Genomic DNA, 25,856 nt, shown 5'->3' with positions numbered 1-25,856 from the left:
TTCCCTTGATATCGAAATAATTAGGATTAGACTCATTTTCCTGAGTCTAGGCTTTACATTAAAGTCTAGGCTAGATAGGATTCTTTTGTTTAATGCAGCCTATATATGAATCGAATTTAATATAACGTAATATAGAACCATAATCTTGCTTCATTAATATAAAGCAAACACATTTGTTTCAAGCAAGAATGTTTTCAGACAAAAAAGTTCATGAATGTGTCTTTTTCATGTAGACATACAACCAGTTCAACAACTCCACCGGTCAACAGTTTTGGGTCACTTGAGTGAAATGTTTATCATTATTTATTCAATCCTTTGATCTGAAGGTATATGCTCAATTGTCTGAAATTAGTTTAGTAGACAAAACCAACATTTTACTTAATAACAAAAACATGTTTTGGAAACGGATGACTTTGACTGAATAATGAAGAAAGAGCAAATAAAAGCAGAGAATAGATGGGAACTCCTTAAAAAATAATTGTTTATAAAGCAACTCAGGGTGAGACCTCAAGAAGCTACTTGATAAAATGACAAGAAAACTTTGCTGCAAATTCTAGTCAAAATTATACTACACAGAAGATAATGAAATATAACACCTTTTTACAACATAATTCCCATAGTTCCCTTTGTTTTATTTTATTATCATTTTAAAATATGGATAGTATGAACACATAAGTTGTCCAAAAACATTTGACCAGTAGTGTATACTTATATACAAGTATATAAGACTAAAACTAGACTAAAGCTGACCTACTGTAAAACCCAAAACACCATGAGATCATGGCTAATTAATTGAGCTAATGATAAATTAAACAAAATTTAATGAATTTGAAATATGAAATAAAAATAGACTTTCACTTCATTTACATTTTTACGTTTGCGCATTTGGCAGACACTCCATTGCATTCTATGTTTCTGAGCACGTGCAACGATCTTGGCATCGCTAGTGCTCTAACCATTGAGCTTCATTATAAGACATCAGTTAATTTACAGTATTTCACTCACTGTACTTCAAAGTGTTTTACCTCCGTATTGTACAAAGCCCTTAAAAGGTACAAATGTTATTGAAGTGTGAGAAGTTTCCCAAGTGTAATTGAACACATGTCCTTTTGAAACCACTAGGTGGCTCTATAACACGGACGTGGACGTGCAGCCATAACTGAACGGACAGTTCCTGTCGGTGGATACAAAATAACGGCGTACGTCATGATACAAAGAAAGACGAAACTTTGACACGACGCAAGATTCAGTAAATGTGTTCACATGCAACGGTAGGTTTAGCGTTTATAACATGTTGTGTCCAATCGTTCTCGATATCTGAGCTTGAACTTGGTTGAAATGCAATACAAGCAGACGTGAGAGAGTCCAAAGGACAAATTATTGAAACTTCTTAAAAAGATTAAATGAGTTGTTATGTGAAGCAATCGCTTTACGTGCAACACCCAAATGTATAGTTGTGTTTACTTTAAATATGGCGCGAGCTTGGACTCAACTAGTTTGTTTACAAGTTTGATGATTCACGTTTAAATTCAGATCCTCTGTTACTTACTTACAATCCACGTGTTTATCAGATGGAAGCAGATGAAGTCTCATGTGAAATGAATCTGTTTGGAGAAAGAGAGGAGGATGCTTCTTCCAGTTCCAAAATGACTCTTTACAGAGAGAAAGAGGAGGATGTTGATCTTCACTACCAGATCCAGAGACCAGACTCTCCCGTTTTGAGTTTTGTGTCTATGAAGAGTGACAGATCAATGGCTGAACCTCTTAAATTCAGTGATACAGAAGCCTTTCATCCCAGGTGAGTACATTCACTGCTCAATATACATGTTTAATTATTACCAGGGATGTACTAAGTTGTTTTTTTAGTATTTCAGAAAGCGTGAAGGGAGCTTTTGTTCACCAACAGTTCCAGAGAGCATCATCTCCGCAACCAAGCTGTTTGTCATTTAAGAGTGACAGATCAATGGCTGAACCTCTAAAATTCAGTGATACAGCAAAAACGTTTCACCACAGGTGAGTCCATTACTAAGATGGATATTTTATATGATAAAATATGAAATGAGTGTTTTAGGACTTCATGGAAATGTCATGGAATACATTTATATTTATTTATCTGTCATTTTCAGTATTTCAGAAAGTGAGGAGGACAGAGCATCATCTCCACAACTAAGCTGTGTGTCATTAAAGAGTGACAGATCAATGGCTGAACCTCTTAAATTCAGTGATACAGGCGAACCCTTTCTCCATATGTAAGTTTTAAAACACTTGTTAAATATAGAATGTGTACGATATATTGATATTATATAAGGTCTTAGGACTGTATGGAAATGGTATTGAGTAATATGTAAAATTAGATTTACTGAATATATTTTTTTTCAGTGATGGTCACTGCCAGTTCCAGGGACCGTCATCTCCAATACCAAGATGTTGGTCATTTAAGAGTGACAGATCAATGGCTGAACCTCTTAAATTCAGTGATACAGCAGAACCGTTTCACTACAGGCGAGGACTACTTTTATCTGCTAATGGGTAGTTGACAAATATACCGTACAGTACATGCGTCCTATTGTGTGACATTGCAAACATTTTGAAAACAAACTGCTGATAATATACAAATAGCACAAGAGAGATTTATCTTCATTGTCAGTCTTTTACTAAATTCTTTTTTACTTTCATTGTTAGTTTTTTACTAACTTTTTAATGTCACACCATAGGACACATTTACGGTTCATTTGTCATTTACCCTTATACAATTCTTTCAAGAATGAGAATTATAAAATTTCTGAGAGCACGTGAAGGCAGCCTAACATTACTAACGTTAGGAAATCTACTCTTGCAGTATACATTCTTGCTGAGATATAAAATTTTCTCACAGTTAATTTCTAGTTTATGAATTGGGGAAAAATAATAGATGAGTATAGAGATCACTTCATACTGTACATAAAGAAACAGCTTTCTTTATATTCTGTATATTCTACCAACTCCTTTACAAACTTAATTTTTTACTAAATGATCTAGCAATTACATATTGCTTAATAATTGATCTTATTTCAGTATGGAGGAGGAGACTGAAGAGCCACAGCAGAACTCTTACAAACCACTAGATGACATCCTACAGAGAGTCAAAGAGAATCACAAAACCAGCATGAAGAACAAGTACGAGAGCCTATTTGAAGGAATCAACATACATGAGAACAAAACCCTCCTGCATACTATTTACACACAGCTGTATATAGTAGAAGGTGAGATTGTAGGAGTGAATGAAGAACATGAGGTCGTGCAAATAGCAAAAGCCAAAACCGAACGCTTACAAGGCACTCCGATCAACTCCAACGACATCTTTAAACCCATATCTGAACAAAGCTGTGAGGCAAAGCACAGAAAAATAAAGACTGTGCTTACCAAAGGCATCGCTGGAATCGGCAAAACGGTCTCTGTGCAGAAGTTTATTCTGGACTGGGCTGAGGGTGAAGAGAATCAGGATCTTGATTTTCTCTTTGTTCTCCCGTTCCGAGAGCTAAACTTGTTTAAAGATGTCCAATGCAGCCTTCACAAACTTTTGCTCGACTTTTATCCTGAGCTTCGTAGTTTAGATTCAAACATATACAGTCTGTGCCCAGTCTTGTTCATCTTTGATGGTCTGGATGAAAGCCGAATTACACTGGACTTTTCAGACAGCGAGAAAGTTTCCGATGCATCTACAACATCGTCCATGTGCACACTGATGTCCAACCTCATCCAAGGCGAGCTGCTGCCTTCCGCTCGCATCTGGATAACATCCAGACCAGCAGCGGCCAATCAGATCCCTCCGTTGTACATCAGTCGTGTAACAGAAGTTCAGGGATTCAACGATCCTCAAAAAGAGGAATATTTCAGGAAGAGAATCACCGATCAGCAACAAGCCGACAGAATTATTTTACACATTAGAAAAACAAGAAGTCTTCACATCATGTGTCACATACCAGTTTTCTGCTGGATTACAGCCACCGTGCTTCAATACATCCTGCAACAAGATCACAGCGCAAAAATCCCTAGAACTTTAACTGAAATGTACATACATTTCCTGATCATTCAGTTCAGTATGAAAAGACAGAAGTATGATGAGAGTGATTCGCAAAATGGGAAAGATCCAAAATTTCTCATGCAGTCAAACAGCGATGTGATTCTCAAACTCGCAAAACTGGCTTTCAAATCTCTGATAAAGGGTAACATCTTATTCTACGATGAGGACCTAAGAGACAGTGGCATAGATGTCAAGGAGGCCTCTGTCTATTCTGGGATCTGCACTGAGATCTTCCGAGAAGAATCTGGGATCTATCTGAGGACTGTTTATTGCTTTGTACACTTGAGCTTTCAAGAGTTCTTTGCAGCGCTTTATTTGTTTTCCAGCTACTTATGCAGAAATTTTGATGTTCTGAAAATGTTTCAGAAAACAAAAGGCAGAGCAAAGATCAAATTCCAGCCTGAAGGAGACATTGAGCTCGATATGTTTCTGAAGGGTGTGACGGAAGAAGCGCTTAAGAGTCAAAATGGACACTTGGATCTTTTTCTTCGATTTCTTCACGGCATCTCCCTGGAGTCGAATCAGGAGCTTCTCCAAGGTGTGCTCACGCGTGTGAAGAAAGACCCGGAAAGCTTCAAAAAAGTGATCAAAAACCTCAGAGCAAGTCTGAACTTGAATCAAATGCGAAACATTAGTCCTGAACGATGGATCAATCTGTCACACTGTTTGGTCGAAATGAAGGACAATTCAATCCTTGACGAGATTCAAGCTTCTTTTAAATCTGAAGTGAGAGTAAAATATCTTTCTCCAGCACACTGTTCAGCTTTAGCTGAAATGATCCTCATGTCAGAAGATGTGCTGGATGAGTTAAGCCTCAAAACGTACAACACAACGTCCATTGAGGCTCAAAGGAGACTGATACCTGCTGTGAGGAACTGCCGAAGAGCAAAGTGAGCTTATAAGAAGGTCTTTTTATCAGATGAAGAGCATCATTTTTTATTTGAATCCGTTGAAATCACTTTGTTTTATTGTTTTTAGTTTGGAAGGCTTTAATCTCACTGAAAGGTCGTATGAAACTGTGGCTTCAGCGCTGCAGTCAGAAAACTCTCCTGTGAGAGAACTCGACAAGGTTTGTTGGTTGAGCATTGTGAAGATTCTTTGACATTGTGAGTAAAACTAAATGAAATGATGTGTTTCTGTTTAGATTGGCTAGCTGTAATCTCACATATGAGTCCTGTGAAACTTTGGCATCCATTCTCCAAACCGCAAACTGTCACCTTAGAGAGCTTGACATAAGTAACAATGAGATTCAGGATTCAGCATTGAAGATGCTCGCTGCTGGACTGAAGAGTCAACACTGTAAACTAGAGATACTGAGGTCAGTTATCACATTCTGAAAATAATATTAGCATATATTATGAATTGAGTTCAAACAGGAAAACACACGTAAGCGATGAACCATAGTTTGGAAACTGCATCTAAACCTTCTCACTGTTAGTACAAATTTATTAAATGAAGCAATTACATTTTTGTAAAGACCTTCAGCACAATAATGTTCTTATATGAACCATTTTTCTTTATAGACTGAAATGCTGTCAACTCAATAGGCAGTCGTGTGAAAGTTTGTCATCTGCTCTGCTAACAGCACACATGTGTGTGAGAGAGATCGACATGAGTAACAATGAGCTGCAGGATTCAGGAGTGAAGCTGCTCGCTGCTGGACTGAAGAATCCAAACTATAAAATGGAGATACTGAGGTTTGCTATATAGTCACAAATAAGATATTGACTACTTTTTGTAGAGATGACATCTTAACAACATAAACAAACGTTACTGCGCATGCACACTTTTGTGACCCCAATTTAACTTCTGGTGCACATTCACAAACAGTAAAGTACCTGTAGATTATTTCTGATAAAAAACCAAAAGAAACCAAGAAGAACTGTTACTTGGCTAAACTTGTCTCTCCAATATTTTGAATTTAGACTCTGATATGAAGCTCAACCGCTAGATGTCAATGTACCATGCGGTTTGTTTAAATGTGTTAAAACTAAAGGACCCATTCAACAAATGGTTAATTCAATAAAATGAACATACTACTTAATTCAACAAGTCGTTTATTTAATACAATTGTTGTACGGTAAAATAATAATATTGATGAATATTAAATAGTTGTATTGTTAGACACTAGCAAAACTCAAAGCGGAATTTAACTGGGGTGTCCGATTAAATGGTCTTTAGTCAAGTAAGTCAGTCACTTTCCATCACTGTCCATTCTGACACATCCATAAACATGTATATTTCCCTCACCTTAAATAAAAGACAAATGTATAGACATACACTACTGGTAAAAAGTTTAGGATTGACAGAAACGTTTCTCAAGATCTTAAAGATTTTTTCTAATTTTGAAATGACTTATAACTTATAAAAATATAATTGTGCCGCCATATTGACTATATTGTTTTATAAATAAATATTTTGCTAATAAAAAACAATCAATAAAAGTCCAGGAAAAAAGGAATTTCCTTCAGTAGTGTTTAAAAAGCTTCCCAGGTTGAGGCCCGAAGAAGCTGAATGATAAAAAGCCAAGTGTACGACTTTGTTCTATTTTAGCATCTTTAAAGTAGTCACCCTTTAACTAGAATTTACAGAGTTCATTTATTTTTTATACTTTGTCACAACATAAATCCCACAGTTAAAATCGTGTTATTCAATGGTATTGGTGGGTTTATTATTATTTAAAATGTAGAAAAAAGTTGAAATAAAGAATGCGTTAGTGATCCTTAACTTTTGACCGGTGGTATATATATTATTCTGATGTCTGGACTCAGGAGTTTAGCAAAATATAAATGTATGGTTTCTGACTACAAATGTCAGTCATGACACTTGACTGCCTGATAAATGTTTTTAAAAGGTTTCCAGAAGGCAGTTGGTGTATATAAAGATATTATTGTATGTATTGTTAGATTGTCTGGCTGTAAACTCAGTGATGAGTCCTGTGACGCTGTGGCTACTGTTGTACAGTCATCAAACAGCATGAGAGAGATCGACATGAGTAACAATGACCTGCAGGATTCGGGAGTGAAGCTGCTCGCAGCTGGACTGAAGAATTCACAAAGTAAACTGGAGATACTGAGGTTTGTGTTTTAGATCATTTTTAGTGTTATGCTGATGTATTATGTTCTTGGTAAAGTGTAATTTCTAGTTGATGCAGATGGATGGATATGCTTTTTTTTTTAACTAAGGTTTGTTGGTTGAGCATTGTGAAGATTCTTTGACATTGTGAGTAAAACTAAATGAAATGATGTGTTTCTGTTTAGATTGGCTAGCTGTAATCTCACATATGAGTCCTGTGAAACTTTGGCATCCATTCTCCAAACCGCAAACTGTCACCTTAGAGAGCTTGACATAAGTAACAATGACCTGCAGGATTCAGGAGTGTTGCTGCTGTCCACAGGACTTAAGAGTCCACACTGTAAACTGAAGATACTGAGGTTTGTGATTCAGGTGTTGATACTGAATCCTACCTGAAATCGGACTTTAAATTCTCTGGATTTATGTTTTTTGCAGAATGGCCATCTGTAATCTCACCAGTCGGTCTTGTGAAACTGTGGCATCAGTTCTACAGTCAAAAGACTCTGTCCTGCGAGAGCTAAACCTGAACAAGAATGACCTGCAGGACTCAGGAATAGAGCTGCTTTCTAAGGGACTACAGAGTTCAAACTGCAAACTGGAGATACTGAGGTGCTTAAGAACAATGAGTTTCACCTCATTTTATTTGTACAAATCTAACAGTTTGGATGTTTCAAAAAACATCTGACGTGACAGTTATGTCTTAGTAACCATTTGTTACTGTCTGTCTGTGCAGACTATATGGCTGTTTCATGACAGAGAAAGGCTGTTCTTTTCTTGCATCGGCTCTGATGTCAAACCCCTCACACCTGAGAGACCTGAACCTGAGCTGTAATGACACAGGAGAGTCTGTTGGCCGGTTGCTCTTTGAGAGAAAGGAGGATCCATCCTGCAAATTGGAAAAGCTTAAGTATGTTATGACTAATAAGATTCATCTAGTCATGTGTATTTGATCTTACACACACTCTGCTTAAATATAGCTACAAATATTCCCATGCTAAAATTCCAAAAGCGTGACCCTGCCTGTGAAAACCAAGCTCATTTATTTTGTGATTTACAGTTTTTTTTACATAAAATCAACATAATGTGAAAAACTTTATATTATACTTTTTTAGTCATTATAACCTTAATATATTTAATAAGTAAGGTGTCAAAGATTGAAATCATAGTGAAATTAAAGCTTCCTGTAGCTCAGTGGTTAGAGCATGGCACTAGCAATGCCAAGGTCGTGTGTTCGATCCCAGGGATTTCACATGCTCAGAAACAAAGAATGTATAGTATAATGCAATAAAAGTCTGCCAAATGCGTAAATGTAAATCTTGAAATCACACTTTGATGCTCGTGATCTCATAAGCCGGTCACAAATGGTTCTGGAGGAACTGCAGTACAATAGAGCCACACTGGAATGAAAATATTCATGTGACGGAAGTGACCATAAGAAGCCCATATACCATATGCTGCCACTTGTTCTTTTATTTTGAAATGTCAAAATGGCGAATATATATATATATATATATATATATATATATGTATATATATATATATATATATATTATTTGCTATTTTGTTGCAATAGTCACTGTTGAAGTTAGACCAAAACTTTACTTGCATTACAGCCTACTTTGTTAATTTGCTTAATAGGTTCACTCTCTCTATAGCTATACTATTTGACTATAGACACTTTCAAAGCAACAACAAAAACAAGTGTTTCTGCGCATGCCTGCTTCTATGGCCTTTACTCAACTTCACGTAAGCACCCGCAAAGAATAGAGTCTGTGCAAAATAGTTCTGATAAGAAAGCAAAAGAAATAACAAGTAAAATACATTAGTAAGCAAATAAAAAATATGTGTAGCCAGTATTATTTTGGGTTACCAGTAGAAGAACCGTTACTTAGACTTAAAAAAAAAACTTAAAAGATTTCTAGAAGAAATTCACCATCACAAAGTCTAAATGCCCATTTTTAGCACCGTTTATGGTTATCTAAATCAATCCAACCACCGCGATTTAATGAAGGGAGAAATGATAGTATTGTAGTATTGTGTGAAAAAAGGAGGGGCAAAGTGGTTTGTAAACCTGAATCTGCGGTCAAGAGGAGCCGAGTTGGATAACTTTCTTAAACTCTTAAACCCGTTGCACATTCAGTCTGAAATTTGTTTCCGAAATTTTCGCATGTTAAAAAATAAATGCTTCACGTTGTGTCAGTCACATTTACACACTGATATTATCGTACGTCATAAAAAATTGGAATGGGTTCCATTTTCTGCGTTTTTCGCATCAAGCATTCTGAGAGACGTTTTGACAAGTCCGAGACAAACGAGCGCCAAATACGAAAAAAGGCTAAAAGTTAGTCGCTGCCATGAGTTTCCTTTATGATGAACTCTTAACGTGAGACTATTCTTATCCCTGAAATAAGTGCTAATGTTTAATACATTTACGTGTAATAGAAATTAGATTTTGTGGTCTTTGTTTTGGTCAGAGCCGATAGAGGTTCACGACAACGGAAGATAAACATTTTCGTGTGACGTGATTCATATAGTTTGAGGAAGTTATGTTTTCTCTTTAAATTATTTCTTTCTTTCCACGATCTGTTTATACGCAGCTCCATGTGTCACTAGTAACTTCCAGGGAAACTATTGAGAGCCATTCGGTTCCATTGGAGTCAACGGAGTTGATGCAACTCTCTTTTAATGGCTCTAATTTCAGTTAAGCTGTTTCCTCTTAATGAACATTTCAGGGGTAGAAACGCTTAACGGGATTTGTCACTTTATTGATTGTCATTTTAACAGCAGCTACTGTAGTGTTTATGACAAGTAATGTTTGACAGAGATTATTCGATTGTCATGGTTTAGGTACATTAAACCACATTAAGCATTTACAAAATTCATCCGACTTTGATCCTTCCGAAGTCACTTTAATCTCACTTTTTCAATCAATAATCCCATTATGCATTAGACACTTAAATCAATGAAAATAATTGTATAGCAGTAATCACTGACAGTATATTTACATAAATACAATTATCTACCTCGAGGTTTAAAACCGATGAACAAAATCCTATAGGAAAGGTGGTTATACTTTTTTTATAAAACTATTTGAATGATCGATTTACAGATTTAATGTCTGAATTAGTTTTATCATTGTTAGTATATATATTTGTTAGAGTAAATTAGTTTAATAAACACATTTAGATCAACTTCAATAATTGAATATGTCACATTCTATTTTATATTGGATTGTGTATGTGACAACATGCCTTTTGTGGTGGTTTGTATACTTGTGTACTCATTCTGTGCATGCAAGTGTAATAACACGACACAATGAATCTCTCTTACTATTATAAATTGGCAAAAGATGGAATTGTGACATTGTTATAAATGCCACCGTGTATTTTTCTACAGGGTGGAATATGAGGGAAATTATAGGACTAGTGCTGGTTTTCGAAGATGTAAGTTTTTTCATGTATGCCTATGTTGCTTTTCACATATACCTGGCATCAGCCTTACTGTAAATTAAATACTCAAACCCGTTGTCCGTCCGGAAACCATTGTACAATTTCCATTCAGATATTTAGACATTAGATGTTTAGTTGACTAAAAGTGTTCAGTGAGCCTCAATCCCCCCCAGACGTAAATGTTTTGCTCTGTCGTCATTACTTTTTTAAGTATATCGTCAATGTTCTGTAATTTCCATTGCTTATGAACAGATGCCTGCAAGCTCACGCTGGACCCCAACACAGCAAACAAACATCTCCCTCTGTCTGAGGAGGACACACATGTGACGTACGCAGAAGAGGAGCAGTCATATCCTGATCATCCTGACAGATTCGAGTGCTTCCCTCAGGTTCTGTGCAGAGAGAGTCTATCTACATGCTGTTCATGGGAGATTGAATGGAGTAGCAGGAGTAAGGTCTGTGTTTCCGTATCATATAAGGGAATCAGGAGGAAAGGAGAGAGTAAGGAATGTGAGTTTGGGGTCAATGATCAGTCCTGGATGCTTTTGTGCTCTGAGAACAGCTTTGAGGCTTGGCACAATAATAAGAGAATTAAAATTCGTCCACCTTCATCCTCATTTCGTTCTAAAAGAGTAGGTGTGTATCTGGACCGGAGGGCTGGTGCTCTGTCTTTCTACAGTATCTCTGACACACACAGACTCACACATTTACACACATTTTACTCCACATTCACTGAGCCTCTCTATGCAGGGTTTTGTCTTCATTCTGGCTCCTCAGTGGCTCTTCAGTCTGTATTAGATTAAAACACATGTGGCCACTGATATGGAGCGTTTATGAATATACAGTAGAATCACAGTGTTCAGTTTTTTTCACTTTATACCATTCTATGTATGCTTCAGTCTTTTATGTTTTCTTTGCATGGTATTTATTGGCCTTACTCCACTGCCAACTCTCTGTTCCAGAGAAAACACATAATAAAACAAAACTGAATGCTCTTAATTTTATATACATGCAAAATCAGTTTTGCATTGTTTATTGAACGTTTTTAAGAAAATATCTAATTGTTTCATTCGCAATTATTTATTTACAGTCGCAGACAGGTTTATCCAAAGTGACTTCCAAATAACATTTGTACATATTTAACATTGTTTTTTTAACATTTTGTCTAAATAAAATGTGCCGTTTGCAACAAATTACAATATCATATATGACAATGTATGTCTAAGTAATTCAACAATCCAAGATGTGCTTGTTTTTCATTTATAATCATGTGTTTTCCAAAAATACAAATAAAGGATTTATATAGCAATGAAGGGTATCAAGTCTATTTTACATATTTACAGTTGCAGTATTAACAATCATACTGCCAGTTGCAGTATTAATATCTTTTTCCCTCTTGAGAAAGTTAAGTAAAATAATTTTAAAAGGATTAAAACGGGTCATACTCGTTGTTGTTCCAGCCACCATCTTCTCAATTTTCCCCAGCAGTCCTTAGACCCATCTCCACATGACAAAAAAACTTATAAAAAGACAGACTCGCTGTCTTTCACTGTCCCTTATCTTATATAAAACACAAAATAAAGGCTGTTTTTTCATTGTTCAATTATTATTGGTGTGTTTCCGATTTTGTCAGAAAGTGCCGTTCTACTCTTTGATTCTCAGACTCTCCAGGCTCTTTCCACGTAGAATAATGTTTCCTGCTGCACTCACCATACAGAGTTATGATCCATAAAACACTGGAATCTATGGACTTTAGGGTCATTCACTCACTAAAGCAAAGCAGAAGCTGATTTAAGTGTTTTTGTAATCCACTGACTGTTATCATTAATGTTCAAAGTTTATGCTGTGAAATGTGAACAAGTGAAATGTAGATTAGACTTGAAACTTACTCTTTGGAGGGAGCCCATCTATGCTGTTTCTTCTTTCTAGAAATTGGAAAACAATTTGTAGAATGGTTCAAAAATTCTGATAATAGAAAATTATTACTGTTGACACAAATTTATAAATTTTGTTAAGGTTATATGTAATGATTATTATTAGATGCAAACGTAGCTTTTAAAACGAATTGTGAAATTATTAAGTATGAAAATTGCTTCTATTTAGACAAGGTATTGAGATGTTTTGAGTGATCAGATTACTAATGGTCAGTGTTTAGAAAAAGTTCATATTTCTCTATAGCAATCTTTAAGAATCGACTGAAAACACATCTCTCAGTTTAGTTCTGACTTTATCTCTTTTCCTACTCTTAAAAAAAAAAAACTTAGCTCTGTATACTGTGGTAGGCTATATGAGCCCAGATTTATTGCACTTTTTAATTGCTGTTTGTTGTCCTTTTGTTGTTCCAATTGCTAAATGACAATACAGAGGTCAAAATCGCATGTGGCCATGTACATTTTGTTGTCTGAAATGCACAAGACAACATGCAACATTCTCCGTAGATTATGTCACATCAACATGCAATGTTGCACATTAAGTTAAGGCAATACATGTACTTAACTGAAATATCTCTATATTCTGCTATATTATGCTTGTGTTAAGAAAAAAGGCAAAACGAAGTCACTCTTGCCAATGCCAAATGCTGGTAAGTTTTCTCAGAACTAACCATTAAAGTGGTACTGTAGTTACCTGTGAATGGAGTAGATCCTTCCATTGCCTGCTCACTACAGTTTCTAACTATGGAAATAAGGAAAGAAAGTGTGCAAGTAACAATCTACTCATGAAACTATTAAATTAAACAAGTAAAACAAAATGTGGGGGGGTAGAGCACAGTCTCGTGGGTAACCCCGGCCTGTGAGGGGCGATGGGGGTATGTAACGAGCAAGACGGGACCAGAGCCGTGAGGGAACGGCTGAGGCCGGTGACGCGAGAGATAATGAGTGTCAGCTGCACGTTGCACCGGTCTCGCATCTCTCACGGAGGAACTCCAGTAGCACAAAAGGAATAGCGACAGGAGGGTAAGACGAGAGAGGTTCCCGCCTCCTTCCTTCTGTTTATTGAACCGTGTTACAGTTTACATATAATCTATTGGAAGCGAATCATTAACACTTACCTGGAAAGTATATACATAAAAAATAGCCCCCAAATTACTACAGAATTAAATGGTGCATCTTTACACTCTTGTTTCTACCCAAACTGTTAGTAATCAACTCCACATTACAAAAGGCATGTTATTTTATCCATTTTCCCCAGCACTTGCTGGTCATTTTAGAAGAATATTTTTTTTCTAATGAATGGTAATTAAATGATCACTGACCATGTTATAAAGGCAGTATTTTGCACATTTTTATAGATAACTTTGCTCTGAACTAACCAGTGGTATTGTGGTTACATGCCGACTGAAAAGATAAGTCCATGGCTTTTCTCTCCGTCTCATTATATATTCTGTTTATCTGTGGAAGTGAAGAATGAAAGTGTGCATGTTACTATCTACATGAACCATTAAATGAAAATATCTCCTGATGTGTCAAAATAATTCGGTAAATAATTTAAAAACGCTTTACAACAACACTGAAATAAAACCGTTTACCCATTTAACTTTCACAGTGTTCAGACTTTTTGATTCTCATTATGAATATATGTAAACTTAATAAATGAAAATCATATTTATAAATGCCATGACTGTCAATGAAAGCAGATCAGTTCCAATAAAATGGCACTTACTATTGAAAATAATATTTGGTATACTAGTGCAACTGCTGCTGCTCCTGCTCCTGCTCCTGCTGCTCCTGCTGCTAGTATTCCTAAAGCAAATGGTGGAAATAGAATTGCTGCTGATATTGCTGCTAGTCCAATTGTTCCAGCTGTAAATCCCATCACTCTGTTCCTCTCTGTTTTCTTTTTGCTGAAATCTAAATGAAAGCAATATGTAGAAAATTAGATAAAATATAATCCATGTGAGCTCTAATGCCCAAACGCCTAATAAAGTACAGTATCTTACAGCTTAATAATGCTGCACTATATTAAAATTAAAATATATAACAAAAAATCATCATTTAAAAAAATTATTACATATATTACATATACTGTATATAGAGCTGCAGAAAAAAACGGGCACTCCCGCTTTGACTTTATTCTGCATTTATGCATACTGTATATTGTGTCAATTCCAGTCCAGCTTCTGTTACATTTCAGCAGAATCAAACTTCAGGAATGACATACATTATACTCAACAGCAATATAAAAGACTGACAAATTGCAAAGATACATGAAAGTTGTAGTATTTTTGAAGTGGTCTATTATTTTTTATAAACAATTTATAAAATATATATATTTGACATGATCACTTTACATATCATTTACTTTTAATAATAAAGATTAGTGCAATGAAAACATACTGTAACTTTCAATCACCTACCAAAAATTGTTGCCCACCCATCACACTCTTTCATACAATAGCAGTGGCAATAGTTGAATCCAAGTCAAGTTTGCTATTTTTGTAACTATTTAAGCTAGGGATGCACGATAAATTATCAGCCATATTGTTATCGATAATAACATTTATAACCGATATATTATAGCTGATAAATCTAAAATAATTTCCACTGGTTAAAGTTCAGCTGCACACTGCCAACAGTTAAAATGTTTCTGTCTTGATCATTCACTTACTGCTATTAGAAAAACATTTTTGACGTAGGTACAGTATGTAGATAACCTATTTATTAATGTGAAAATTATAGGAACAAAAGCATATTGTTTGAATCAAACTGTTGTCTGAATGCTGTCTGTCTGAGACCTATTAGACATGTGACTATAAAGACTTTTCTGGGTTCCACTGGAAGAACGTCAATCATTTGTTTTTATAAATAACGAATATTCCAGAAAAGGTTAAAAAACTGTTGTCCACTATTGGCCTTTTGTTTCAGTCTTATTGAAATTTATATTAATATTTAGATACTGTATATCAGTTATGGTCAAAGAATTACCTATCGGTGCATCCCTAATTTGATCATTTGTTGATTCATTTTACACATCTAGTTTATTTATTCAAAATGTTTTACTTGACATTTTTATACTCAATAAGAAAAAAATATTACTTTCAATCATTTTACTTGAAATTTTAAACATTGACATTAAATTTGATCGAAATTTTCTTCCAATAATTACAAGCAGAAACTTCATAACCAATCCCAATTTTTCTATTTTATGTAAAACACCGTTAGCACATAATATAAGCTTAAGTTTGCTGTAGTCAGACGTAACATCCTCTTTAGGTTAAATATGATTACCCATAATTTGGCGACCCAACCCATGATTCCTGGTGTAAATTACATAGATTTCAGTGAACTTGCATGCAATGTTTTAATGAAGACCATATTTTACTGAATTATTTGGCAAACATTCTATAGAAAATACTTATTATGCCCTAAATTTATAATGGATTTATTTGACCAGTTCTGTACTTTTCTCACTTGCTTTATGAATGTACACACTTTATTTGACTCAAGCAGACTCTGATATAAGGCCCTTTACTCCGGTATAAGGCCCATAAAAAAGATTAAAAGTTTTAAAGTTGCTCTGATGTCTCAATCCATTTGGATAATCCAAAGTATTATGACTATATGCTTTTGGTCTGCTGTGTGACAACAAACCAGCTCCAATGCACTGAGGCATGCACTCCACAAGACCTCTTTGATGGTGCCCTGTGTTATATCTGCTGTAGTAAACCGATGCTACCATGTGGGCATTCGCAAAAAAGAATGATTGAGTAAAACTGCATTTCACTGCAGACGTTCATTCTTCAGTGGATTTCTTATTAAAATCTATAAAAAAATCTGATTCAAACTCTAGCAACAAATTCAAAGTCGCTAGAGGTGGAGCTGCTGTAGACTGAGGAAGAATTTGTGGATAAGGTACACTAACCCCATTGAACTCATCATGTACCTCAGACCTTTCCTGAAAATGTATGTGTCAAACATTGTGTGTATTGACATGAAGAGGTATGTGAGAATCAAAAATGTTTAAAGAGGTGGAACCTGGAAAACAATTTATTTATTCATTTACTAATATAAAATGTTAAATATGACATTGAAATACTGACCTTCTACTTTTACTGTCACCTCTTTTGTTCTGTTTCCACAGGTCACTTGACAAAGGTAGTCTCCAAAATCTGACTCTTTGAAATCTTTCAAGGATAAGGAAACATTTCCTTTGTTTATCTCCTCCGTTAACAGATGCACTCTGTTCTCATAACCCATCCCCACTGTTACCTGTCTGTTGTCATAAAGACACACCAGGTCTGTCTCTTTAAACCACTTAATATTTTCAACGCTAAATGGTTCTCCGGCAGAAAGGTGACATGGTATGGTGATCTCAGAACCCAGTTCAACTTGAACACGCTCAGCTTCTTTAGGTATGATGAGTTCAAAATCACCTATTAGGGAAAAAGAAAGGAGAACTTAAAAACTTATATCACAAAACACTTTTTGAAGATTAAGTTTTTAATTTGCTACATACTGTACAGTTATGCAAAATGCACAGGGAGTTAAATGCCTTTTCAATAAATATCTTCAACTTAATTCTACAAATTAAATAAAATGAAGTCTTTAAACTAATCTGTAATGGAAAAGCACACCCCAACACAATGCAAACAAACATCTTTTTTACATTGATGACACACATATAGAATCCCCTCGAATGTTTGATATTGCAAAATCAATGTCAAAAATGCAATGATTATAACTTACTTGTAATCCTGGCTGCCATTTTTCTGTTCTAAACAGGAAGAAGAAACACAGTCAAAATTCAAGGTCTCCAATTGTGTATAGCCTACTGAATTAATCACTAGCCTAGCACTTTAAATGATATCCTGGAAAAGGGCCGTCAAAAGTCTTCTAACCTAAAAATCCCACCCATTAACCAACCCTTACCTTTACTTATCCCTAAATTCAGGGTCACATTCATGATCAAATTTATAATCGTAAGACTCATTTCTTATTTTTGGCCTATGTATGTAGGCCTATATGTAGCTCATTTTATATTTGTTGAACTTATAAATGCATTTTACATCGTACATGACGTAGCAGTCAATTTGTTGTAGAATATTAAACCTTAAACAGCACCAATCTGCGGTGTTCTTGTTGACCTCAACGGCACACTGCACTTACCTTTACCCCACGTCTTCACTGATATTGGCAAAAATTGCTACAACATTTACCCGTTATTCATTATCGGCTGTTTAATATATAATGCAAAAGCTCTTCCTTTGCAAAGAATAAAAAAATTCTCTGGACATATTTTTTATTATTGTAAGGTTAGGTTTATGGTTGGGGTACCTATCTCCACATAACAAAAAAGGCTACTAATAAAAAGACAGACTCACTGCTCACTGTCTTTCACTGTCCCTTAAATAAAACACAAAATAAAGGCTGTTTTTTCATTGTTCAATTATTATTGGTGTGTTTCCGATTTTGTCAGAAAGTGCCGTTCTACTCTTTGATTCTCAGACTCTCCAGGCACTTTCCACGTAGAATAATGTTTCCTGCTGCACTCACCATACAGAGTTATGATCCATAAAACACTGGAATCTATGGACTTTAGGGTCATTCACTCACTAAAGCAAAGCAGAAGCTGATTTAAGGGTTTTTGTAATCCACTGACTGTTATCATTAATGTTCAAAGTTTATGCTGTGAAATGTGAACAAGTGAAATGTAGATTAGACTTGTAATTTATGCGTTGGAGGGAGCCCATTTATGCTGTTTCTTCTTTCTAGAAATATGAAAACAATTTGTAGAATGGTTCAACATATTCTGATAATAGAAAATTATTACTGTTGACACACATATATAAATTCTGTTATGGTTTTAGGTAATGATTATTATTAGATGCAAACGTAGTTTTTAAAACGAATTGTGAAATTATTAAGTTTGAAAAGAGCTTCTATTTAGACAAGGTATTTAAATGTTTTGAGTGATCAGATATCCGCGTTCGCCGGAAAAACGCTTTTATTTTGAAATCACAATGCTCAACAAGCTCCTCAGTAACGCCTTTACCGTAATGTCAAGTATATGCGCCCACAAGAAAACGGAGTGTACAAAATGGAGATTAAGGCCTGACTTCAGTCTTTAGCCCGTACAACACACGGGACCGCTGTTGCGTTGAGCCGTGTTTAACATCCAGAAGCTGTCAAACTATACAGGACGTATCAATACAACGATTTATAATCGCGCCTAAATAGTTTAAAGGCCTTCATGCGATAAGAGCGTGATTGTATAATGAAACGCTAGACAACGATGACAGAAAAACCGGATGTTGCGTTAAACGCGTTAATCTGAAAACATTTATCGCATGCGTTGACGCAAATAAAGTTACTTGACTTTCACTCAATTGTTTTAAGGAAAATAAAAAATAAACCGCTAATTTTGCATGCACTTTAGCACAGAGTTTACTTACCGTGTTAAAGCTGATTTATATTCCAACGGATTTGTATTTTGAATTGTTTCAATCGATTGTTAGGAGTACGTCGCTTAAAGATATGAGCGGAAAAAGTCAGTCATGCTGGTTTGACCTGATCGAAAAACTCTTTCACTTTCGTTATAGAGCAGATCAGTGGAGAAGGTCCTGGCTGCAGGCTGCAGTACGGGGCGGTGCTAAACATGGAGGAAGAGTTAAATGTGGAGCGCCGCCCTCAACACATACCATTGGTTAGCAGGCGGGGTTATTTTTAAGTGCGGCCTTCATGTGTGGCTCTGCCCATAACTCTTCCCATTGGTTACAAGGAAATGACGTTGAAACCAGGAACTGAGGTTAAAAACATTGTTCTTCGACTTAGTGAGGTGCCATTCAAACCGATTGTTATATAAACTCTGTATTTGTTAATTTATATAAATAGTATGATTAAAAATATGATACATTGAAAGTTAATTCAGGGGAAGTGTTTCATTAATTTGTAAGTTTGTAAGCAAGAGTCTTTCTACTACTTGTAGGTTGATTTTGATTCAGATTTTGGCGTATCCTTTGCGAAAACTAACATAACTTTTAATAAGTGTAGTGACTGTTTAGGGTGTATTGATAATTGTTAATATAACAATGGGTTTACTACACATATTATGGTTAGAATATGGTTACCGTAGTAAGTCTTTGTTGAATGAAAAATGAGAATCAAACTGTAAACAAAGTATGTCATTGTCTATGTATTTATTTAACGTCCTTTACTTGTTTTTATTTAATATTTTTGTCATTATTAAAATTATTTTATCATTTTTTACCCTACTTCTTTCTATTACCGTTATTTAGTCCAGGGATTTTCAAACTGGGATCCGGGGCCCTTCAGAATGTTCTAAGAGAAAATATTGGAGAAATATAAAGATAAAAGAAAAATGACAGAAGTCTACTGAACATTATTACTGTTTCATATAAATATGTACATTTTAATTTCTAAGTGAAGAAAGAAAATTTATAAAACAGTAAAAAAAACTGTATATGAATATAAAAAACGACAACATAAGCAGATATAACCAACATAAAATGACAACAATAAACAACAGATTTTTACACACTTAAATGTCACGTTTCTAGACATTAAATTACTGGCAAGCAAAACAGCTGTCTGGGTCCTCTATGCTGCCATAAAAACCATGCAGGACACCACGTTTGCCATTGCCAACAAATCCACAGCAAGATTTGAATAAAATTCGGCACTTGCTGCATTCCTTTACTTCAAAGGGAACCCGTAATTGAGCCTTTGATGCTTCATTCCACTTTTTCCAGTTCACAACACCTGTGGCCATAAACACAGACAAGATAAATATTATTAAGAATGCATAATTCTATAGACTTAAATATTTCAAATGCAGGCAGTACATTAGACTCCATACATGTTAAAAGATTCAAGATGGAATTTCACAAAACCCTTTTTACAAAGGAAATACAGTTTTGTAACATGCATGACATGAATACACTTACTGTCAAGCCAGGCAAAGTGTGCCTTCCTTTGAAAGAAGGGTGTGCGCACAAGTGCATTGAAGCATCTGCAGGTGAGACCCAGGGTCATGTATGCTGCATCTCCATCCTGTTGGACTACTTCTAAGAGAAATCCTGAGGCGGTGGTGCAGCGGTCAGTGGGACGACGGTCAGGTCGGCATTGTGCCCGTCAGCAGGGTATCGGTTGGCCGAGGCAGTGTGGAGCCCGTCAACAGGGCAACGTTCGGCTGAGGTGGTGGTGCAGCAGTCAGTGGGAAGACGGTCGACTGAGGCGCAGTGGTAGCAGTCAGCAAGGCATCGGTTGGCTGAGGTGGCAGGGCCCCAGTCAACAGGGTAAATGAGGCTGGGTTGGATGGATGAGGCTGGGTTGGTGATGAGTCTGTTGAATGGTTTGCAATGTGTGCCAGCAACTGTGCCCGATTTAACACAGTCACTGAACAGTAGCAACAGTGAAAGTGGTATTTTGCCCGACAATTTAAATTACATTTTATGATTGTGAAATCTGAAAGGATCAAAAGATCAACCAATGTTTAATGAATTTGTATACATTCTAGTCACAAATAATGAGATTAAAAGCATGCACAGTGTTTTTTTGCTGTATTTTAACCAGATTTACTAAATAAAGTGATAAAAAAACTAAAGACTTACCTTGATGTATCACTGCCATCTGAATGTGATTTTTAATGTGATAGTACACCAGCTGTGGCATGCTGGTGTACTTACAGAAAGGGCACTGACTTGTACATTCCTTTAACAATTTCTCACACTCCCCTTTGGTTAACACGGTTTTATGCATTTTATCAGTGAGAAACAAGGAAACCTGCAATGCCAAGGATCAGCAAACAAAAATAAGTGGGCTACAGAATGTCGATCAGAATTTTATCAGATTTATTAACAAGTTAAGTTTCATTACAGTGCATTTTAAATCTGGAATGGAGATTCCGTTTCTTTTAAACAAAAACAATTGTATCCATTAATAACATATATTTCCAACTGCTATGTATAAAAAAAACATTGACTCATCGTCTCAAGTTAATAATGTGGTATTTAGAGGGTTTTGCATCTGAAATATTCAATTGAAATGATACATACGGAAGAAACGACGTCATTACTTGTGTTTAACCAATAACGCAAGGTTAGGACGAGGCGACACATAGACCCGCCCTTAATATTACCCCACCCATTGACCAATTAGACGCGTAGGGAGCGGAGCACAACCTTGATCTCCACCCCCATATTTAGCACCGCCCCGTACTGCAGCCTGCAGTCAGGTGTACTTGGGATCAGTGTGGCCTTGAGTGACTTTGCGGAGTGATATATAATCAATCAGGCCGGTGCTTAGTTATTATCGTAAATAATTCACAGCTGAAGCGAGTTTTAGTAGGTGCACATGAAAGGATCAAGTTAATATGTAAACACGATTATTTATAGGTGTATGCATGCAGCAAGTGAATATTTATAGGTTATGCATGTATCGGGTATGAATTCATATGAATCATGTGAATGTAAGAGTTACACTATTATGTCAACATATTTTACTATAGAGAATACTACAGTGTCTTTCATGTTGGTGTGGCCTTGTCATGGTTCTCGAGTGGTGAGACAAGGACAGGACCCAGGTGCAGACAGCGGGTTAGGGGTTAACATATATTTAATAAATAATAAAACAAAGACCCACGTGGGGGTAAAAGAACAGAACATGGGTACAATAACAAAACAGGACTAAAACTACCTACACTTAAACAAGACTAAAATAAACTATGAACATCAAAACTACACTAGACTAAACTAAAAAGACACGTGAACTCACCACACAAACCACAATGAACCAGCACAAGACAGAAGACACAAGACACAAGGGCATTAAATAAGGGAGCAAATCAAGAGGGAAACAGGTGAAGGGCATTAATCAATAACGAGGGTAACGAGAGGATGGGAACAAATACGAGACAGGAGAGAGAGTATGGAAGGCTATAAGAACAATAATTGCCTCTCTCCACACAAAACATGAGGTTCTGTCATGATCCTGCCACTACACTAAGAGAAACATGACATGATGCAGCAGAATCATGACAGAAGCCTCTCCTCAAGGAGCAGCAACCTGATGCTCCTCGAGGCACAAACAAGACAAGACAGACAATGACAAAGGCAAAACCAAATCAACATGATAAAACAAATCAAAACCAGCAAGCACAAGAGTCCAAGGTAAGGGGCACACAAGAGTCCAAAGGGAAGTCCAAACATAGGCAGACACGGACTGGGTAGCTCCGGCAGACACAAACTGGATAGCGCCGGCAGACACAGACAAGATGCACTAGGCTGGAATGGCCGCATGCACTGGGCTGGAATGGCCGCATGCACTGGGCTGGAATGGCCGCATGCACTGGGCTGGAATGGCCGCATGCACCGGGTGGAAATGCCTGGCTCCGCCGGGCAGGAATGCCCAGCTCCACCAGGCGGAAATGCCCGGCTGCACCGACCTGGAATGCCCAGCTGCACCGACCTGGAATGCCCAGCTGCACCGACCTGGAATGCCCAGCTGCACCGACCTGGAATGCCTGGCTGGGGATCGGTTGCGGGCAACAGGATTCCGGCAGCTTCAACCCTGGAAGGCAATCCGACGGCCTCGGCCCTGAGCAGGAATCCGGCAGTCTCAACCCTGGAAGGGAGTCCGGCGGCCCTGACTCAGGAAGGGAGTCCGGCGTTCTTGGCCCTGGAAGGGAGTCCGGCAGCCTCTAACCCTGGAGGGGAATCCGACAGCCTCAACTGCTGCCACAACGATCCCTCTGTCTGCTGGGTCCGATTATGGCTGGTTCATTCTGTCATGGTTCTCGAGTGGTGAGACAAGGACAGGACCCAGGTGCAGACAGCGGGTTAGGGGTTAACATATATTTAATAAATAATAAAACAAAGACCCACGTGGGGGTAAAAGAACAGAACATGACATGGGTACAATAACAAAACAGGACTAAAACTACCTACACTTAAACAAGACTAAAATAAACTATGAACATCAAAACTACACTAGACTAGACTAGACCAAACTAAACTAAACTAACAAGACACGTGAACTCCCACACAAACCACAATGAACCAGCACAAGACAGAAGACACAAGGGCATTAAATAAGGGAGCAAATCAAGAGGGAAACAGGGTAAGGGCATTAATCAATAACGAGGGTAACGAGAGGATGGGAACAAAGACGAGACAGGAGAGAGAGTATGGAAGGCTATAAGAACAATAATTGCCTCTCTCCACACAAAACATGAGGTTCTGTCATGATCCTGCCACTACACTAAGAGAAACATGACATGATGCAGCAGAATCATGACAGGCCTACTGTTGGTATTTTATGCTTTGCTTTTTAGATTTAGGTTTTGTATGTCTTTTTGTATTGACTAAAGCTGCATAAACTGCCCATTTGGGATTTCAGATAATAAAAATTTTGACCCGTGTGTGGCATATATTTCAAGAAATATTTTTTATTCAGGAAGGTAATTATATATGTATTACAGAAATATCGGTGGCAATGCTAAATAGCACATGATTTTTTTCTAAAACTGCATTAAACTGCTGAAAACTACTTTTCTAAAGTCTATTTTTTTACCTTTTAAAACCAAAAAAAGCTCTCGGTGCAGCAATCTTTAAACTCTCTTCACTCCAGTAGACTGCTGCACTGGTATGACTAGGAGGAAAGCGTGAGTGCCATCTTGTCTAATCTCCTTCAGAGAAAGTCCAGAAAAAACCAGACTTCACTCACTATAAAAACAAGAAGCATATAGAGTAATTGTTTGATCAGTTGATTGTTTGTTCACTACTTATATACATATCATTTGGAGAGAATGGTACAGTTTCGCTTTCCACTTGAGATTTGTAGTAACTTACTCTTTTATGTTCATGTGATACTTATTTTAAGATGTTCAATCAAGGCAGCTGCTTCTAAAACTGACATTTTTCCACAATAAAAGAATGAAGCAGTATAATCATTTAAATAGAAAAAATACTATAAGAATAGTCCAACAACTATGAATATATAATTAAATTAATATTTAAACATAATTTTACATTTAGTCATTTAGCAGACGCTATTATCCAAAGCAACTTAGAAAGAGTTCAGGGAGCAATACGTGATGTGTAATACAGGAGCAATAATACAACAGGTGCTAATACAAAGTTACTACTTTCAACAAAAGCTAGACCACTACCTGTTGAGAGAAAGAGGGGGTTAGTGTACATTAATTATGTTTTTCATTTGTCTGTCAAGTATTCACAGAAGAGATGGGTTTTAAGTAGTTTTTTGAAGTTTTTGAGAGATGTGGTTGACTGGACCGCGTTAGGAAGAATGTTCCACCAGGAAGGAGTATGCTGGTTTGATAGCCTTTGCAGGAAGACCAGCAAGGAGACCATTGCAATAGTCCTTGAGGGGGGCCTGCAGGAGTTGTGCCGCATGCTCAGTGAGGTAGGGTCTATTCATTCAAATGTTGAATGAGGCATATCGACAGGATCACGTTGTCTTTGCAATGTGATAATTGAAGGACAGCTGATCATCAAATAGGACTCTGAGGTTGCTGGCTGTTTTGGAAGGATTGATTGTGGATGGTGAGATTGTGTTGCACAGTGGGGTGTGCCGGAAACACGAGTAGTTCTGTCTTGGCCAGGTTCAGCTGGAGGTGATGCTCTTTCATCCAAGCTGAGATGTCATCCAGGCAGGCTGTTATGCGAGCTGCAACAGTGGTATCGTCTGGGTGAAATGAGATGTAGATCTGGGTGTCTTCAGCATAACAGTGATAGGAGAAGCCGTGTGCCCATATGATGGGTCCCAAGGATGTTGTGTAGATGGAATAAAATGACATTTTCATGACACTCTTCTATTTATGTAGGCTATTGTTATATTACTCCCATTCAATTATAAGTATTTTGTGCATAATTATCATGTCAAAAAGTATATAGTCTATAGAATGTAATACCAAACTGAAAGTAATTATATAAAGGAGATCTTTAAACTGTGTTAAACTCACCAGCAAAGTGTGAACCCGGCTCCTTTTTGAGTCTCTCTATATCTCTTCTTATAGCTGCCTGAGCTTGTCTTTTAGTTTCAATTTTAGTCTGTCCAGTTTTTCTTTCATCTTTAATTTGTCTCTTTCAGCTAAATCGCTCTGGGTTTCTTTAAGACAAGAGAGATGTATCTATTATAATTTTTTAATTCATTAAACTCTAAGTCCCGTTTTACAATTTCAAGCATGGACCACAGCTTATGAATTTTCACGGTTGTCTTGAACAAGTATGATTAAGTAAAGTAAAATCAGATATTTTGTTGTACAACCTTGAGTTACAATATATAGTCGCTTAA

The 25,856-nt window shown here is 36.7% G+C and overlaps 2 protein-coding genes across 5 annotated transcripts; one reads left to right on the top strand and one right to left on the bottom strand.

The window, feature by feature from the left end:
- The first annotated feature begins 1,126 nt into the window (after positions 1–1,126).
- LOC306902823 (uncharacterized protein) lies at positions 1,127–11,894 on the top strand. Its single transcript, XM_079471683.1, has 15 exons — positions 1,127–1,271; positions 1,572–1,798; positions 1,867–2,013; positions 2,127–2,249; positions 2,380–2,502; positions 3,055–4,953; positions 5,042–5,132; positions 5,215–5,381; positions 5,587–5,760; positions 6,970–7,140; positions 7,324–7,497; positions 7,574–7,747; positions 7,872–8,045; positions 10,535–10,581; positions 10,840–11,894. The coding sequence occupies exons 1-15, from the start codon at positions 1,254–1,256 to the stop codon at positions 11,388–11,390; spliced, it is 4,260 nt and encodes a 1,419-aa protein (XP_079327809.1). The 5' UTR covers positions 1,127–1,253; the 3' UTR covers positions 11,391–11,894.
- On the bottom strand, positions 11,590–19,175 carry LOC306909263 (myelin-oligodendrocyte glycoprotein-like). Of its 4 annotated transcripts, none has more exons than XM_079482777.1 (8): positions 18,977–19,175; positions 17,271–17,298; positions 16,625–16,957; positions 14,248–14,435; positions 13,898–13,976; positions 13,213–13,260; positions 12,477–12,512; positions 11,590–12,356 (listed from the first exon to the last, which is right to left on the bottom strand). In XM_079482777.1, the coding sequence occupies exons 2-8, from the start codon at positions 17,287–17,289 to the stop codon at positions 12,346–12,348; spliced, it is 714 nt and encodes a 237-aa protein (XP_079338903.1). In that variant the 5' UTR covers positions 17,290–17,298; positions 18,977–19,175; the 3' UTR covers positions 11,590–12,345. The 4 variants fall into 4 exon arrangements, with proteins under 4 accessions (XP_079338903.1, XP_079338904.1, XP_079338905.1 ...); XM_079482778.1 differs by having other exon boundaries at positions 17,271–17,293; positions 18,977–19,037; XM_079482779.1 differs by lacking the exon at positions 13,213–13,260 and having other exon boundaries at positions 18,977–19,126.
- Positions 19,176–25,856: the final 6,681 nt, after the last annotated feature.

The sequence above is a fragment of the Barbatula barbatula genome (genome assembly GCF_947034865.1).
Source record: "Barbatula barbatula genome assembly, chromosome: 2".
Taxonomy (NCBI): domain Eukaryota; kingdom Metazoa; phylum Chordata; class Actinopteri; order Cypriniformes; family Nemacheilidae; genus Barbatula; species Barbatula barbatula.
Note: the sequence above shows the minus strand (reverse complement) of the source record. Positions and strands in the feature narration are given on the sequence as shown.